The sequence below is a fragment of the Sorex araneus genome, chromosome 6 (assembly GCF_027595985.1).
Source record: "Sorex araneus isolate mSorAra2 chromosome 6, mSorAra2.pri, whole genome shotgun sequence".
In the NCBI taxonomy this organism is placed as follows: domain Eukaryota; kingdom Metazoa; phylum Chordata; class Mammalia; order Eulipotyphla; family Soricidae; genus Sorex; species Sorex araneus.
The window spans coordinates 167,242,583-167,258,976 of NC_073307.1; the positions used below are offsets into that span (position 1 = coordinate 167,242,583).

The window sequence follows — 16,394 nt, forward strand, 5'->3', positions numbered from 1 at the left end:
ACCCCACAAGACCCTGTCCGGTCGCTGTCCCAGGCCCGCACCCCACGCGGCCGGCCCGGCCGCTACCCCGCCGCAGAGGGCACGGCTCGGACGCTGTTCTAGCACTTTCCGCGGGGTCTCTCCAGGAAGGGTGCGCCCGTGGGGGCGCGGGGCGGCCACGGCGCCGCTGGGCGGGGGTCCCCGAGGGGCGCGCCACAGGCCCGGGCCGGGGTCGGGCCGCACCGTCGCCGCCCAGGGTCGGCCCGGCCGCTCTCCGGGGCTCGGCGGGTGAGTCAGCGCGGGCGGGGCGGGGTGGGGACCCCGACTCACTGCCCACCCGGCCGGCGCGGCGGCGGGCGCACGTGGGCGGGGGCCGGGCCTCCGGGGGCGTGGTCGCCGGGCCTCCGGGGGCGTGGTTGGAGGCGGGGCCGGGCCCGAGGCCGCCGGGCGGGGGCGTGTCCTGGGCGTTCCCTGGGCGGGGCCGCCGTCCGGGGCGGGGCCTCCGGGCGGGGCCGCTGTAAAGGCGGCGCGGGGCGGCAGGAGCGCAGAGCCGGGTCCGCCGCCGCCGAGAGCGCATCGCCGCCGCCAGCCATGAAGACCCCCGGCGAGGTGCTGCGCGAGGGCGAGCTGGAGAAGCGCAGCGACAGCCTGTTCCAGCTGTGGAAGAAGAAGCGCGGCGTGCTCACCCCCGACCGCCTGAGCCTGTTCCCCGCGGGCCCGGGCGCGCGCCCCAAGGAGCTGCGCTTCCACTCCATCCTCAAGGTGGACTGCGTGGAGCGCACGGGCAAGTACGTGTACTTCACCATCGTCACCACCGACCGCAAGGAGATCGACTTCCGCTGCGCGGGCGAGAGCTGCTGGAACGCGGCCATCACGCTGGCGCTCATCGACTTCCAGAACCGCCGCGCGCTGCAGGACTTCCGCAGCCGCCAGGAGCGGCCCGAGCCGGGGGCCCGCACGGCGCGCGCGCCCTGAGGGTGAGCGGGCGGGCGGGCGCGGGCCGGGCGGGCGCGGGGTGCGGGGCGCCCCCGCCGGCGCAGCCCCCTGAGCTCCCCTCTCCTCGCAGGAGCCGCGCACGGACCCGCCGGGACGCACGCACCGGCTCGCCGGCGGCGGGGACCCGGGAGTCCCGGGCTGGCCGCCCCCCGTCCCTCGCCGAGCGCGCCAGGACCTGCCAGGAGGACCTGTCCACGCCGACCCGTCCGCACCGAGCCACAGAGCCTCGCCCCGCTGTGCGGGCGCGATAAGTTATTGGACTGTCTATTTATTTTGGTGAATACTCTCATCAGATCTCGTCTTAATATTTTGTGTTTTTTGCATCAGTGTCCGTTCCCATTAAACTATTGGACTCTTTTCTAACACGTGCTGTGGTTTCTGACGTGGGGCGGGGGGCCGGGGCTGGGAGGTCCGGCGGGAAGGCCCTTCACACCCGGGGTGGCCCTGGCCTGGGCATGTCCCCTTCGGCCCCAAGGGAGCTGGGCGGGGGGTGCGGTGCCTGGCTGGCCCACCGGGCAGTGCCCAGGGCATGTGAGTGGTGTCTCAGGAGTCCAGGCAGCGGCTGCAACTGTCACCTGGGGCGCTACCGGCCCCTGTTTGTGTCCTGCTCAGCATGTGCCCGGCCACCCGCCTCAGCCCCGGTGAGGGTGACATACAGGCCCCGACCCCGCTCTTCCACTGAGGGGACCTGGCAAGGAGGTGCCACAGTGGAGTACTATGCAGCTGTTAGGAGAGATGAAGTCATGAAATTTGCTTATAAGTGGGTAGACATGGAGAGTATCATGCTATGTGAAATGAGTCAGGAAGAGAGGGACAGACAGACAGACATAGAGGGACTGCACTCATTTACGGAGTACAGAATAACTTCACACGGGGCCGGCACCCAAGGACCGTAGATAGAAGGGTCAGGAAGATTGCTCCGTAGCTGGAAGCCTGTCTCATGAGCGGGCGGGAAGAGGACAGCTGGAACAGAGAAAGGATCACTGAGAAAATGATGGTTGGAGAAATCGGTCGGGATGGGAGATGCGTGCCGAAAGTAGATAATGGACCAATCATGGTGACCTCTCAGTGTCGGTGCTGCAAGCCATAATGCCCCAAAGTAGAGGGAGAGTCGGGGGAGTATTGTCTGCCATGGAGGCAGGGGAAGGTGGGAAAGGGGGGTATACCCGGGATATTGGTGGTGGGGAATGTGCACGGGTGGAGGGAAGGGTGTTTGATCATTGTGAGACTGTAACTCAGACATGAAAGCTTGTAACTATCTCACGGTGATTCAATTAAAAAAAAAAAAAAAAGAAGGAGGAGGAAGTGCTGGTGGGCAGCGTGAGCCCGTGTCACTCACCCGTCCTATCCAGGCAGGCCCTGGGGCACGCTAGCCCCGGGGCTCTGGGGCAGGGGCAGTGTCCTGACTCCAGCACCCGCGGTATCCCGGGTTCCAGTGAAACTAACTTCCCCTTGGGAGTTTCTCCCAAACCCCGGAGGATTAGGGTGGGAGCCCCCCAGGGTAGAAACAGATCCTGCACCCCCCCCCCCAGATGGCACAGGGCCTTGCACGTAGCCTGCCCGGGCTTCATCCCTGGCACCCCTTAGGGCCAGCTGAGAGTGGCCCCTGAGCACCACCAGGTATGGTCACACCCCCCAGATTAATTTACTTAACCCTCGAGAGTCTGGCCGCCTCTCACCCTAACCCTCGTGGGGACTTGCCAGGCTAGGGGCTGCGCTTCCCCATCTAGCGGGCCGGCCCGCGGGTGAGGGCTCTGCAGGGGGGCTCTGAGGCGGCACCCCGCGTTGCTAGGGTCTGTGAAGGCCTCCGCTGCTGGCCACCCCCCGCTTGCTCTCCCCCAAGCCTGGGATTCCCCACTTCAGGGCCCTCAGGAGTGGGGGCGACAGGCTGGGAGCGGCATCCACTCGGGCCAGGGGCGAGCTGGGAAGGTCCCGGGCTCCTCCCCGGGGGCAGCTGCCCTGCCCTGGCAGAGATCAGGCGGGCACCGGCTCACAGCTTTATTGTTGCGCTCCCGGTCACCGCGCTTTGCCCACCTTCAGGGGCAGCGGCCGCGTCCAGAGCACCAGCAGGACCAGGGCGTTGACAGCAAACTGCACATAGCCGAAGACGGGGACCCCCCAGGTCCGGTAGAGGAGGCCCCCCAGAGTCGGGCCCAGGGTGCGGGTCAGCGGCTGGACAGAGGCGCAGAGGCCCAGCATGGTCCCTGCGGGGCACGGGTGGGGTCAGGCCAGCAGGGCCCCTGCTCTGCGGGGCGCAGCCCTGACCTCCCGTCTCTCCCCGCCCCTGCTGTGACCCTGCGTGTCTGGTGCTCCGGCCAGACGGGGCCGGGCCTCTGGCTGCCCTAGAAAGTTCCCGGGCGCGAGGAGGGGCCTGGGAATGAGGCCGCAGGTCAGAGCCGGCGTCTGAACACCGAGAGGCCTCGGCACCCCGGGGCAGGGCTGTGCAGGCCGTAGGGCGGCCACCCTGTGCCCCCGCCCCGAGCCCCCCACCCTCCTCGGCCGCCCCCTGCGTGCTGGGCATCGAGGCCTCTGCCGGGACAGCAGGGGGCTCGGGGCCACCCCCCCACCCGGCCCCTCCGCCAGGCCCTCCTGTCAGCCGTGCGTGGGTGGGCAGGAGCCTGTGTGTGGTCACGGCCGCCCGCGGCTCTGCTCCGGGCAGGGAACCCCGACAGGGCAGCTGGGAGCAGCCGGACAGGCCCGCCCGGTCGGTCCCAGCACAAGCGGCCTCACCCGTCGCCCACACGCCCCCCGCAGACACCACACCAAGCCGGGAGCAATTACCGCCCCCTCTGCGCTCCAGTTCCCAGGCCGGCCTGGGAACCAGCTCCCGGCCTGCTGCGGGGGGGGGTGTGTGGGCCGCGGCCGCCTCCCGCAGACGCCTGGGCCCAGCCCGCGCCCCTGCCCAGGCAGGGACCCCCCCCCGCCCCAGGCAGAGACCCCCGACCGCCAGCACAGGAGATGGGCCCGGGGCTCCCCAGTGAGACTCCCTGTGGACAAGGTGCTCACCCGTGTCCATGGCCGAGACGGCCTGGGTCAGCAGGCTGTCGGTCACCACGTTGAGGGCACACAGGCTGAAGACCATGCCGGGCATCAGGAGGCACAAGTGGGTGATGCTGGACATCAGCGCCTGGGCAGGAGGGGGTGCTGCTGGGGGTCTGCCTGACCCCCCAGGGGCCGGGAGCTGGGGGTCCGCCTGACTCCCCCGGGGCCGGGAGCTGGGTGTCCGCCCTGACCCCCCAGGGGCCGGTAGCTGGGGGTCCGCCCTGACCCCCCGGGGCCGGTAGCTGGGGGTCCGCCTGACTCCCCAGGGCCGTTAGTTAGGGGTCCACCCTGACCCCCTGGGGCTGGTAGCTGGGGGTCCGCCCTGACTCCCCGGGGGCTGCTGACGGAGGTGCAACCCCCACCCCGGGGGCTGCTGACTGGGGCGGGTCCCTGAACCCCGCGGTGTCCGGGCTGGAAGGCCACAGCAGGAGGGACGGAGCCGGCGGCCTCGGGACTCACCATGGCCAGGCCCACCGCACAGAAGACCAGCACGCTGGCCCTCAGCAGCGCCACCTCCGAGAAGCGCTGGCTCAGCCGCCCGATGACCAGGCCCTGGATGACCTGCGAGGAAAGGGCGGGACGAGGCAGCCAGGCCTCACACAGGGGTCCGAGCCGGACCCGCGTCTGCACACACGTGTGCAAGGAAGCCCGCATGGACAGACGCCGGTGTGAGTGTACGTGTGCACGTGCACCCAGCACACGCGCGGGACACACAGGAACACGAATGTGCACACGCACTCCCAAGCACGCACACGGACACAGGCATGTGTGTGCGGGCACAGGCCGCGGCAGGGCCGACGCCGGGAGCTGATGGACGCTTCTGGGTCGGGGCAGGGAGGGGGGCTCGGGCGTGGGCCGCACAGTGTCGCTGGAAACGCTCATGGCTGCCGGGGACAGCACAGGCTGACGCAGAGCCGAGCACACGTCCAACCCGGGCGTCCCCTAAGGTCAGCCCTGAGCACTGAGCCAGGAGTGACCCTGAGCACAGAGCCGGGAGTCAGCCCTGAGCACAGAGCCAGGAGTGACCCTGAGCACAGAGCCAGGAGTGACCCTGAGCACAGTCAGGAGTGACCCTGAGCACAGATCCAGGAGTGACCCTGAGCACAGAGCCCGGAGTCAGCCCTGAGCACAGAACCAGGAGTCAGCCCTGAGCATGGGTCAGGTGCAGCAGCAGCGGGCAGCCACAGTCCAGCCCTCGCTGACCTGCCCCTGGGTGCGGGGAGGCCTGGACGTGGCGTCCGCCCAGCCCTCCTGCCTCTGACCCAGGGTGCCCCGTCTCCCCTCTGCTCTGCGGGGTCGGGGTGCCCGCCAGCATGGTGGGGCTGGCGCTCAGCTGATGGGCGGGAGGGGCAGCCTTCCCCGGGCCGGCGGCCGCCACTATGATCTGTCTGGGCCAGGGGTGTGCAGAGACCCCCCACCTGGCCCTCAGTTCTGGCTGCAGCCTTATTTGGGGGCCATACCCGGCGGTGCTCAGGGCTAACTCCCGGTGGGCCCCGGGGGACCCGTGAGGTGCCAGGTGGGGGCCGGGTCACGGCCGTCGCTGGGTCAGGGTCGCCACTGACCTCTCCCGGCTTCCCAAGGCCTGTGGCCTCCTGCTGGGCACAGCCCGTGAGTTTGGGGGACGGGGAAGGTGGGAAAGGTCTCCCGGGGTGCAGGGCCCACGCGTGGTGGCATGTCCCCACCCTGCCCGTGCCTGCTGCCCGGGGGGCCGGCCCGGCAGAAGGCACGTGGGGACAGCGTCGCTCGGACAGTCCAGGTGCCCAGCGTCAGCCTGTCCTCCATGCGTTACCCTGCAGACCCCTGGACCGGGACCCCTGGGCAGGGGGGCCAGACAGGGGTGCTCGGGGCCAGGTGGGGACGAGAGGGACGCTGGGAAGGGACCCAGACACCAGGTGGACCGGTGTGAGGCCCAGGCCAGCTCTGGCCGGCACCCACTCACCATCTGGAGAGCCCCGAAGAAGGACATGAGGTAGCCGTACTGGGCGGCCTCCAGCTGGAAGAAGTCCATGGTGATGACGGAGAACATGATCATGAAGAGGCCTGCGGGAAGGCGTGAGGGGGGCTCAGGCCTGCGGGGGGTCCGGCCTTTTGGGGGGGGTCCAGCCTGCACGGAAGCCTCACCCCCTCCCCGCCACCGGCCTGTCCTGGCCCCTGTCTGGGGTCCCAGCGCCCAGGCTGAAGGCAGGAGAGTCAGAAACAGGGGGGTCCCCTCGCTGGCCGGGGAGGGCGTGGGGGGCCGGGCGGGGGCCGCAGCTGGTGGGTGTGGGGCTCAGGCTCACCTGAGGGGAAGCCGGACAGGACCTTGACCAGGAAGAGGGGGCGCACCCCGGGAAGCAGGAGCAGGCGGCTGATGGCCTTCAGGTCAAACACGCTGGCCTTGGGTCCCCCTGCACACGGGCCGGGTCACACCCAGGGTCTGTCCAGTTCCTTCTAGGCTGTTCCATCAGCCTCTTGCCCCAGCCCCAGCCCCGAGCTCGGTGGGGGCTGTTCTGGGCCCCAGACCTGGGCGTCCCCGGGGTCTGTCCCCTGGCCGGGAGGGAGGCCCGCGGGGGGGAGCCCGCCCGAGGCTCACCTGGGGGGGCCCCCCGGACATGAGGGCCGGCCTCCTTGGTGCTGACCGGGACGCAGCTGACGCTGAGGGCGGCTCCCAGCACGTTGGCCAGCAAGGCCACCCAGACCGGACACTGGACCCTGCGGGGAGAGCCGTGTCACGCGCAGACCCCGCGACGGGCCTGGGTGCGCAAGTGTGCACGGTGCGTATGCCACGCGCGTGTGTAAGGAACACACAGTGCCCACGTGCGGCGTGTGCCGCTCCTGTACGTGGGCACACCTCTGGCACACAGATGCGAGCAGCACACACGCATGCACGCTGCACACGCAGGATGTGTGAGGTGCATGTGTGCATTGACACGGGCGTGTGTGAGCACACGTGTGTGCAGTCTGCACACCCACTGCTCGGGCGCCCGTGAAGGCGGGACCCGTGGGTGGGCCGAGCTGCGGGCTCTGGAGCGACTGGAGACCCCGCGACGGGCCCCCTGCAGCAAAGGCGCTTGAGGGGGGGCCCCGGGCCCCTCGGGCCTCGTCTGGGACCCAGGACCAACCAGCCCCTCCCGCACAGCAGGGACAGGCCGCAGACCCCCTCCCCGCGCAGGGTCCTCCCTCCCTGCCCCCTGGACTGGCAGCAGCTGCGCCCTGGCCGGACCCCCAGGCCGCCCACGCCGGCCGTGACGCAGGCGCTGTTTCCCAGCGAGTCGCGGCAGGGACCCCCACCCGCGGGAGGGAGGCTGCCCCTCGGGGACTGTCCCTCAGGGAGTGGCTCTCCGAGGTGGCTGCCGGCCGGGCCTCCAGGACCCTCCTGAGCACTGGGTCTCCGAGTCCCCTGGGCAGCTTCACTCAGGCGCTGTGCAGCAGGGCCGCAGGCAGCTCATTGTGGCAGAGAGCACGAGACCCGCCCCCACCCCGGTCCCTGCAAATGACTCTGGTTGGCGGGACAGTAGGATCCGTGTCCTGTGCCCACTGCCCATGGCCTTCCACAGCCCTCAGGAGTCACAGCATACATGGTCATACACACACTCTTGGGCACACATGCGCATAGAACCCAGACACATGTGCACAATGCATGCCAGCCAGGTGCACATGTGTGCAGACTCACAAGTGCATACATGCACATGTAAGCCCAGTGCAGATATGTACATAGAGGCACACATGCACACATTAGGCACATGTGTAGGTGCACAGCCAGCTCACCTGTATGGATGTATATGCACACAACCCAGGCTTACACACATACATACACACACACACACACACACACGATATGCACACAGTACAATGCATGCACCAGATGCACACACAGGCACAGATGCGTACATGCCAGGTCACATATGCACACCAGTACCACAAGCACACACATACATACTACAGGTACATAGCACAATACACAAGGGTGCATAACTGTACATACCATATCCATACATGTGTGCATACGTCAGGCATGTGAATTCACACAAATGCATGCATCATTGATGCACATGCACACCAGGTACACACATGTGTGAGCACACCACATGCGTATTACGGGGGTATGTATGCACACAGGGTCCATGATTGCACATGTATACATATGACAGGTTCGTATGCAATCACATGCACACAGCAGGTGCATACACACGCTACGCACATGCATTCACACACACATGCACAGGCCACACGCTCCCTGAGGGCTGCGTTCTACGGGGTCAGGACGGTGGGGGCAGGGCTGTCACAGGGCTGAGCTGCCAGTGGGGCCCCCTCCCCATTTGCCCACAGGGGGGGTGTCCGCAGGGGCTGCTCTGACGCGTGTGGTGCGGGCGGAGAGAAAGGCCCTTTCTTCAGAGCTGGGCCCTGCGGCCGGCACGTCCTGCTGGGCCCGGGCGTGCAGGATGAAACCCTCTTTCTCGGCAGCCCGGACGCCGGAGCGGAGGCGGCTGCCCGGGCAGCTATTCTGGGAGACCGGGGGGAGAGGGGCAGCCGCAGGCCCGTGCACGGGCGTAAATGGGGCAGGGTCCGGGGCTTGGGGACGCCACAGGCTCCTTCCCACGCAGGGCAGGGCCACCCCCTCCGCGGGAAGGAGTCACAGGCCACGTGGCCAGAAGCTCCGTCCGGGCCCCATGTCTGGCCCGAGGCCGGCCGTGAAAGGTTGCGGGCACCTGGGAGGCGGCTCCTTCGCCCGCTGGCCCCTCGAGGCCTCCCTGCCTGTGACTCCCTCACCCATCCCCAACCCCCAAGGGCCTCCGTCCCCTCCCCCAAGGTGGCATCCGCTCTGGGCCCCTCCCGGCCCAGGCATCTCGGCTCCTGGCACTGGCCAAGCAGGAGCTGCCTCGCCCGCCCTTTCATCCTTATCTCGGGCTGGACTTTGCCACCCGGGTGGCTGGCTGGGTGCCCGCCTGGTGTCCGCGCCTGACCAGGCCGTCCCTGCTCTGGGCACCGATTACCGTCAGTCCTGCCCTGGGTCGGGGGCCACAGGGGAGTCTGGGTGCCGGGGACCCCCTCTGTCCACCCGGGAGGCCTGTCAGGTCCTCAGGGCGTGGGGCCGGGAGACAGGACGCACCGAATTCCACCCCGCACACAGAGCATGGGGGTCTGCGGGGCCCGAGCCTACCTAACACACGTGGGCCTTGTTCTGTGCCCCCCACCCCCACACAGGCCCCACGGCCCGCGCCCGACCTTTGCCCTGGCCCACTCCCAGGCAGCTCGACCTGAGCGCACAGAGGAAGTCGGGGTTTCGCCCCCACGGCCCGAGCCTGACCTTTGCCCTGGCCCACTCCCAGGCAGCCCGACCTGAGCGCACAGAGGAAGTCGGGGTTTCGCCCCCACGGCCTGAGCCTGACCTTTGCCCTGGCCCACTCCCAGGCAGCCCGACCTGAGCGCACAGAGGAAGTCGGGGTGTCGCCGGAAACCTCAGCGTGACTCAGCTCCTGATAAGAGGCGGGAAGTGCCCCGCTCTGAGTCACCGCTGAACCCCACTGGTTGGACACCGCCGGGCAGGGTCCATCCTGAGGGACAGGCGTGTCCAGCCCCGGGGCGGGGGGGGGTGAGTCCGTCCAGGCTGGAGCTGTGGGAGCCACAGGCAGTGCCAAGAAGGGCCCAAACCAGTCAGACCGGGCACCCGGGGTCTGCCCCCCCTCCCTTCCCCCACCTGCTCCTGGCTGGCCACTGGGGGTGACGCAGCAGGAGTTGAGGAGGAAGGGAAGGTGAGGAAGCCCCCGCCCAGGGCCTCAGTTCCCCGCCCATCAAAGGCAGCCTGGAGACCATAAAGCACTTTAGATCCTGGGATGAAAGAAGGCAGGGAAGCCATGGAATGCTCTGGAAGCTGAGGGCAGGGGGTGACCTTAGGGACTAGGGGGAGAGAGGCAAGACAAGAATCTCCTGGGATGGAGGAAAAGGCAGGTCCAATGCTGGCATGCGCCTGTGTGTATGTGTGCATGTGAGTGCATGTGTGTGTGTGTGTGTGCGCATGTATGTGTGCATGTGTGTGCATATGTGTGCATGTGTATGTGTGCATGAGCGTGTGTGTGCATGCATATGCTTATGTGCGTGTGCATGTGTGTTCATGTGTGTGCATGTGCACACGTGTGCATGTGTGTGTTCGTGTGTGCCAGTGTGTCCATGTGAATGAGGGTCTGGGCCTGTCAGTGTGAAGGGAGGGGTGCCTGTGAGCGTGTCCATGTGTCTGTGTCTCCGTGTGTGGCTGTGTCTAAGTGTGTCTGTGTCTGTGTGTCCATTTGTCTGAGTCTGTCCGTCTGTGTGTCCATGTGTCTGTCTCCGTGTGTCTGTGTCTGAGTGTGTCCGTGTGTCTGTGTCCCCGTGTCCCCTGATCCAAGTGTAAACCCGTTCCCCAGCTGGGAGCCCACCCAGGTGGGGACTGTACCCCCAAGTTCCAGCTCCAGACGCCCCATCCTGCAGGTACCCCAGAGCTCTCCTCAGGCCAGGGCTGTCAGCGGGGAGGGGACGGGCCGGCGGGGTGCTGCCCCTACTTATGCCGTCCCTGGAGTCCAGCAGAGGCTGGCTCTGGGGCTGGGGGCTGGGCTCCCTGCACTCCTGCCCTTGTCCCAGCAGCGTCCCCGTCCCCCTCCCCCCAAGCCCCTAGACCCGAGGCAAAGCTGGGGCCGATGCGCAAGGCCCACCCCTGTGGAAGAGGCGGCGGGCGTGCCCAGGAGGGGTGCCCGGGAGTGAGCCCTGAGCCCCGCTCCCGCCGGCCAGCGCGGGGCCGAGGTCAGCACCCCGCGGGCCCGGGACGCAGCTCGCGGCTCCTGCACGCACATGCTCCCCGCGCGCTCGCAGTTCGTCCCATCGCGGTGTCCCGGACCCCGCCCGGCGTGCGGTTTCCTTTAGGTCCACCCGCTTTGCGGTGGGCCCGCAGGCCGGGGCCACCCGAGGACTGGTCACTCAGCGGGCGAGTCCGCGCGGCGCGGGCGCCCCCTGCCGGACAAGCCCAGGCGACACCTCCCGGCCGACGCGAAACTACTGGCCACGCCCACTCTCCCAGGACAACCCCGCCCACCAGCCCCGCCCCTTCTCCCAGGCCGGACCGCTCCACCCAAACGGACCACGCCCGTTTCCGGCCCCGCTCTCCTCCCACGCAGGCCACGCCCCTTCCGGCCAGCTCCCCTCCGGGGCCACGCCTCTTCCTGGCCCCGCCCCTCCCGGGCAGGCCCCGCCCCCTCCCCGCCCCGCTCTCCTCTCGGCCACTCACCCGTACGTGGTACTCAGGGTCCCGCCCAGCAGCGAGCCCAGGATGACGCCGACCCCGAAGCACAGGCCCAGCCGGCCCAGGGCCGCAGGCCGCTCCTCAGGCGCAGTCAGGTCCGTGATGACCATCTGGGCGGCTGCAGGGTGTGGGGGCGAGGCTGAGCGTGGCCCCTCCACGCCTCCCGCTACGGCCTCCAGACCAGGCCTGTCCCCATAGCGCCCGATGCCCCGGCACCCGCTGTCCGTCCCCACGTGCCCCCGCCCGACCCCAGGCCTGTCCCCACGTGCCCGCGCCCGGCCCCAGGCCTGTCCCTACGGTGCCCGTGCCGGCCCCAGGCCTGTCCCCGCGTGCCCGCGCCCGACCCCAGGCCTGTCCCCGCGTGCCCGCGCCCGGCCCCAGGCCTGTCCCCGCGTGCCCGCGCCCGACCCCAGGCCTGTCCCTACGGTGCCCGCGCCGGCCCCAGGCCTGTCCCCGCGTGCCCGCTCTGGCCGCGCCCGACCCCAGGCCTGTCCTCACGGTGCCCGCGCCCGACCCCAGGCCTGTCCCCACGTGCCCGCGCCGGCCCCAGGCCTGTCCCTACGGTGCCCGCGCCGGCCCCAGGCCTGTCCCCGCGTGCCCGGGCCCGGCCCCAGGCCTGTCCTCGCGTGCCCGCGCCCGGCCCCAGGCCTGTCCCCACGTGCCCGCGCCCGACCCCAGGCCTGTCCCCGCGTGCCCGCGCCCGACCCCAGGCCTGTCCCCGCGTGCCCGCGCGGCCCCAGGCCTGTCCCCGCGTGCCCGCGCCCGACCCCAGGCCTGTCCCCGCGTGCCCGCGCCCGACCCCAGGCCTGTCCCCACGTGCCCGCGCGGCCCCAGGCCTGTCCCCGCGTGCCCGCGCCCGACCCCAGGCCTGTCCCCACGTGCCCGCGCGGCCCCACCTGGCAGCGTGTGCATGAAGGCGGCGGGCAGGCGGGAGGCGAAGAGCAGGACCACGCCGGGCAGGGCCGGGCTGCAGGCGGCCGCCAGGAGCAGGTAGAGCGCGGTGGACGCCAGGAAGGACAGCGTGAAGGCGGCACGAGCCCCGCGCTGGTCTGCGAACCTGGGGACCCGCACGGTGCCCCTCAGAGGCCAGGCAGGACCCCGCACCCCTGGGGGCTCAGCCACGCGTGTGGGCCCAGAGTGTGGCAGACAGGAGCTGCCGGCCTGTCCCCCACCGGCTCCACCACGGAGCACGGGACCCCACTGCTCCCACCTGTCCCGGTCTGGGACTGTCGCATTGTCCACCCTGGGCGGGGGTGACTGGTCAGTCCCCAGATGCAGGGCACGGGCAGCCTGGAGGCGGGCTCCTCCTACCTGCCGAACACGGGCCCGCCCAGCAGCTGGAGGACCCCAAAGGTGGTCTGCAGGTAGCCGAAGGCCACGGGGTCCAGGCCCAGACTCCGGGACAGGTACTGAAAAGGAGGGGCGCTGTGAGACGGGGCCAGTGTCCCCCCGGCCTGTCTGTCCTCTCCTCTGCAGCGGACGCCCCGACACCAGCCCAGAGGGCGCCACCTGGGGGACAGGAGCTGCATCCCCCCAGGATTCTCCCCTGCAGGCGGGAGCCCTGGCCACAGCCACCGCGCCCCCCCCTGCCCCCTGCCCCCCGCTGACACCTCCCTTAGCCTCCTGGCCCTGCTGTGTGGAGCAGAGACGCCCCCTCCTGCTCACGGCCCCATCCCTGCGCCCCTTTTCAGAGGTCCTGCCCCAAAGGGTCCTCCCCTAAGCTGGGACCCGTGTCTGTGCACTGTGGGCACTACTGGCCCCTGAGTGCCCTGCATGGCCAGAGGGGCTCCCGCCCACCATGGCTCCACCTGTGCCCCACTGCCCCAGGGCCTTTGCATGGTCTTGACCACCACAGCTGGTCCCACACCCCGGGCCTTGCCTCTGCCCCCAGAGGCACTTTCCCCCACACTGAACTGTCCTTGACTCCTGGACTTTCTCTCGCCCCTCCTGGATTTCACCACCAGTGGACATAACAAGCAGGAAATGGGCTCTTTATAGCGGGATCCCCAGCTGGTGTGGTAGTGGGGGTCGCGTCTGGTGCCGGCCCCCTGCCCTGTCTCTCGGGCCTCCAGTTTGCTTTGAAGGACAGACCCTCCCCACTTCCCTGTCGCGGCTGTGGCTACAGCGGTGGGGTTCGCCCACCCAGGGGTGGGACTCGGGCGTGCCACACGCTGCAATGGTCACATGTGGCCCCGACGCTGGCCGGCCACACTTCCGGCATGACACAGCCCTGCGTGGCGCTGCTGGCCGTGGGCTGCATCTCTTCATGGGGGCCGAGGTGGGGGTGCGGCTGGAAGTGGCCGGGCGGCACCAGGCTGGGCGCCGTGGGCACCGGGCAGCAGCGCTGCAGAGGTGGGGACCGTGCCTTTGAGCTGGGCGGCCCCTCTGTGGACCAGGCCCGGGCCCCGGGGCTCCCGGCTTTCTCTCCAGTCTCTAGGGGCTGGTGGGCGCCTATGGTGCTTACTGCTAGGACAGCGGGGAGGGTGTTGGCCTTACACTGCGGCGGACCCGGGTTCGATCCCTGGCGGCCCATAAAGTCCCCTGAGCCCCACCAGGAGGGATTCCTGAGTGCAGAGCCAGGAGTAACCCCTGTGCACCGCCAGGGGTGACCCAAAAAGAAAAAAAAAAACTAAATAAGAAGAAAAGAAATGGTGCTCTGGGAGCACCGCCTGCCTTAGCTGCTTCCTGCAAGACCAAAAGTGCCGGGAGGCAGCTACAGGGCAGCGCTCACCTTCACAGGTGGGGGTCACAGGTGGGGGTCCTGAGCGTCTCCAGGACGTCCTTCAAATCAAACTGACCCCCTGAAGGATGATGAAGCAGGAGGCTGTGGCCCAGGCTGGCCCTTGGTGGACCTGATGGTCTCCTGTGGGGGGGGGGGGCTCACCCCACTCCTCTGCAGGAAGGGGCCCGTGGCCAAAGTCCTCCGTGGCTCAGGGTGATGGGGACTGGCAGGTAAGACACACCCACTTTACCTTGGGCCCGGCAGGTAAAGACACACCCACTTTACCTTGGGCCCAAGGAGCCCGCCCTGGCCATTCTGCTGTCCAGGAGGGCCTTGGGGCCTGGAGCTGGTCATCTAGCGAGAGAGAGCTTGGTTCGGGGGTTAGAGGGGGTGTTCAGCTCCTCCTGCACCCCGCGAATAGTGACCAAGAAGATGCACCGGCCCCTGTCCTCATGGGAATGTCCTGGGAACTTTAAAAAGTGGCCGAGAGAAAAAAAAAAAAGAAGAAAAAAAAGGAAAGGATCTGTGAGTGATAGTCCAGCGGGGAGGGCGTTTGACTTGCACGAGGCCGGCCTGGGTTCGATTCCCAGCATCCCCTAGGGTCCCCTGAGCACTGCCAGGAGTAATTCCTGCGTGCAAAGCCGGGAGTAAGCCCTGTGCATCGCCGAGTGTGACCCAAAACGAAAATAAAAAAGTGGCCGAGAGCCAGAGAGGTAGCAGAGAGTCAGGGGCCTGCTTTGCATGTGGCCAATCCCCGTCTGATCCCTGGCACCCCCTGTGGGCCCCGAGTGCAGGGCCAGGAGTAGCCCCTGAGCACCACTGGTTGCAAGAACTCAAGCTGCCAGCAGCCGGCTGCGGGCCCAGTGGGCAGCGCCCGGAGCTGGCACGTGCAGGGGTGTGGCCCCAGGTGCTGAGTGTGACTGCCCCTGAACACTGCTGCGTGTGTGCCCCAAACCAGACGGGGTCCCCACAGCGCAGGGATGAGACCCTGTGAGCCCTAAGAAAGCGCGGGAGACAGACAACAGGGCGGCGTGAGCCCGGGCGGGGGCTGCGGGGGGGAGGGGATGCTCTAGCGCGTGGCTCCCTGCGCAGGCGGTGCCTGGCGCACGGCGGGGACCCAGCGTTAGGCCCGGTTCCCAGCGTTAGGCCCGGTTCGGTGGGGGCACCTCCACCGGGAAGTGCTTCTGGGTACCAGGCAGATGTGTGTGTGTGTGTGTGTGTGTGCGCGTGAGCGCGCCCGGGATGTGGACACTTGGGGAGACACGCCCAGCTGGTGGTGCGGGGGTGGGGGGGGCAGGGCCATGCCGTCCTGTGCGGCCGGAGGCGGGGGGCGGGGGGGCGGGGCAGGGCTGGGCGGCCCAGCGGGTACTCACAGGCACCACCGAGAACTGCATGAAGAGACAGGTGAGCTCCACGGTGGCCAGCGCATAGGCGAGCAGGACGAGCCAGGGCCGGCCCCTGACGCCCGTGCCCCCGCGGGGGCCCTGCATGGTGGGCAGCGTGGCCGGACAGCGGGAGGCCGGAGCTGGTGCAGGGTGCAAGGTGCAGGGGCCAAAGTCCGCGGGAGTAGAGTACTGCGTCGCCCGCGGGAGGCGGGGCCGGGCCTAAACACCTGCAGCCGGGGAGACGGCGGCCGCTCACTGCACCGCCCGCGAGGGGCCACCGGGTCCCCCCGCTAGGGGGTCATTCTGGACTCCGCACTTGGGGCTGGGGGACAGTCCAGCCTCCGGGCCCCCTTCGGGCCGCGCCCCCCCACTAAGGCACCGTCGGGGGCGGGAGGGGCAGCCCGGAAATCAGGACAAGCGGGCCAGGTCCGCCTGGCCAGTGACTCGGGTGCCCGCCTGCACGCTGGGGTCGGCCGGGCGACCCGCCGGACACGCCCGCAGCTTCCCAGGCCCGCAGCTTCCCAGGCCCGCGCCAGCCCCGCCCCCTGGGAACTTCCCGCCCCCGCGCCTCCGCGCTCTCATTGGCCGGTCCCGCTCCGCCCGCGGCCTCCGCGTTCTCATTGGCCGGCCCCGCTACCTCCGCGCTCTCATTGGCCGGCCCCGCGGCCTCCGCGCTCTCATTGGCGGATCCCGCGCCGGCCCGCCCCCGCGGCCAGGCCCCGCCCCCCGGCTCCTCTCCCAGCTTTTCTCCCACGTCCACGTGGGGGGCGGGACTCTGACGTCTCGGGGGGCGCCGGGGACCGGGCGGGCAGCGGGAAGGGGCCGGGGCGAGGGCTGGGGCAGCGGAGCCGGCAGCGGCGGGACGGGAGGGCGTTCCCAGGCCCCGCCCAGCGCCAGCCTTGGGCCCGCGCACCTCACGCTGCGGGCGGGGCCGCCACCTGCAGCCCCCAGACCCCCACGGAGCAGATCAGACCCGTCGCCCCGCGCCCACCCAGCGACCCCTGCCAAGGGTCCCCGAGAA

At 69.3% G+C, this 16,394-nt stretch overlaps 2 protein-coding genes across 3 annotated transcripts; one reads left to right on the forward strand and one right to left on the reverse strand.

Annotated features, from left to right (window-relative positions):
• Positions 1-441: 441 nt before the first annotated feature.
• Positions 442-1,338, forward strand: PHLDA2 (pleckstrin homology like domain family A member 2). Its single transcript, XM_004603108.2, has 2 exons — positions 442-956; positions 1,046-1,338. Exon 1 carries the CDS (start codon positions 571-573, stop codon positions 952-954), a length of 384 nt encoding a protein of 127 aa, XP_004603165.1. The 5' UTR covers positions 442-570; the 3' UTR covers positions 955-956; positions 1,046-1,338.
• A 134-nt stretch (positions 1,339-1,472) lies between these two features.
• On the reverse strand, positions 1,473-15,903 carry SLC22A18 (solute carrier family 22 member 18). Of its 2 annotated transcripts, XM_055142305.1 has the most exons (11): positions 15,362-15,903; positions 12,578-12,675; positions 12,163-12,323; positions 11,252-11,384; positions 6,590-6,708; positions 6,297-6,404; positions 5,957-6,057; positions 4,477-4,578; positions 3,982-4,102; positions 3,010-3,179; positions 1,473-1,938 (listed from the first exon to the last, which is right to left on the reverse strand). In XM_055142305.1, exons 1-11 carry the CDS (start codon positions 15,476-15,478, stop codon positions 1,822-1,824), a joined length of 1,347 nt encoding a protein of 448 aa, XP_054998280.1. In that variant the 5' UTR covers positions 15,479-15,903; the 3' UTR covers positions 1,473-1,821. The 2 variants fall into 2 exon arrangements, with proteins under 2 accessions (XP_054998280.1, XP_054998281.1); XM_055142306.1 differs by lacking the exon at positions 12,578-12,675.
• Positions 15,904-16,394: the final 491 nt, after the last annotated feature.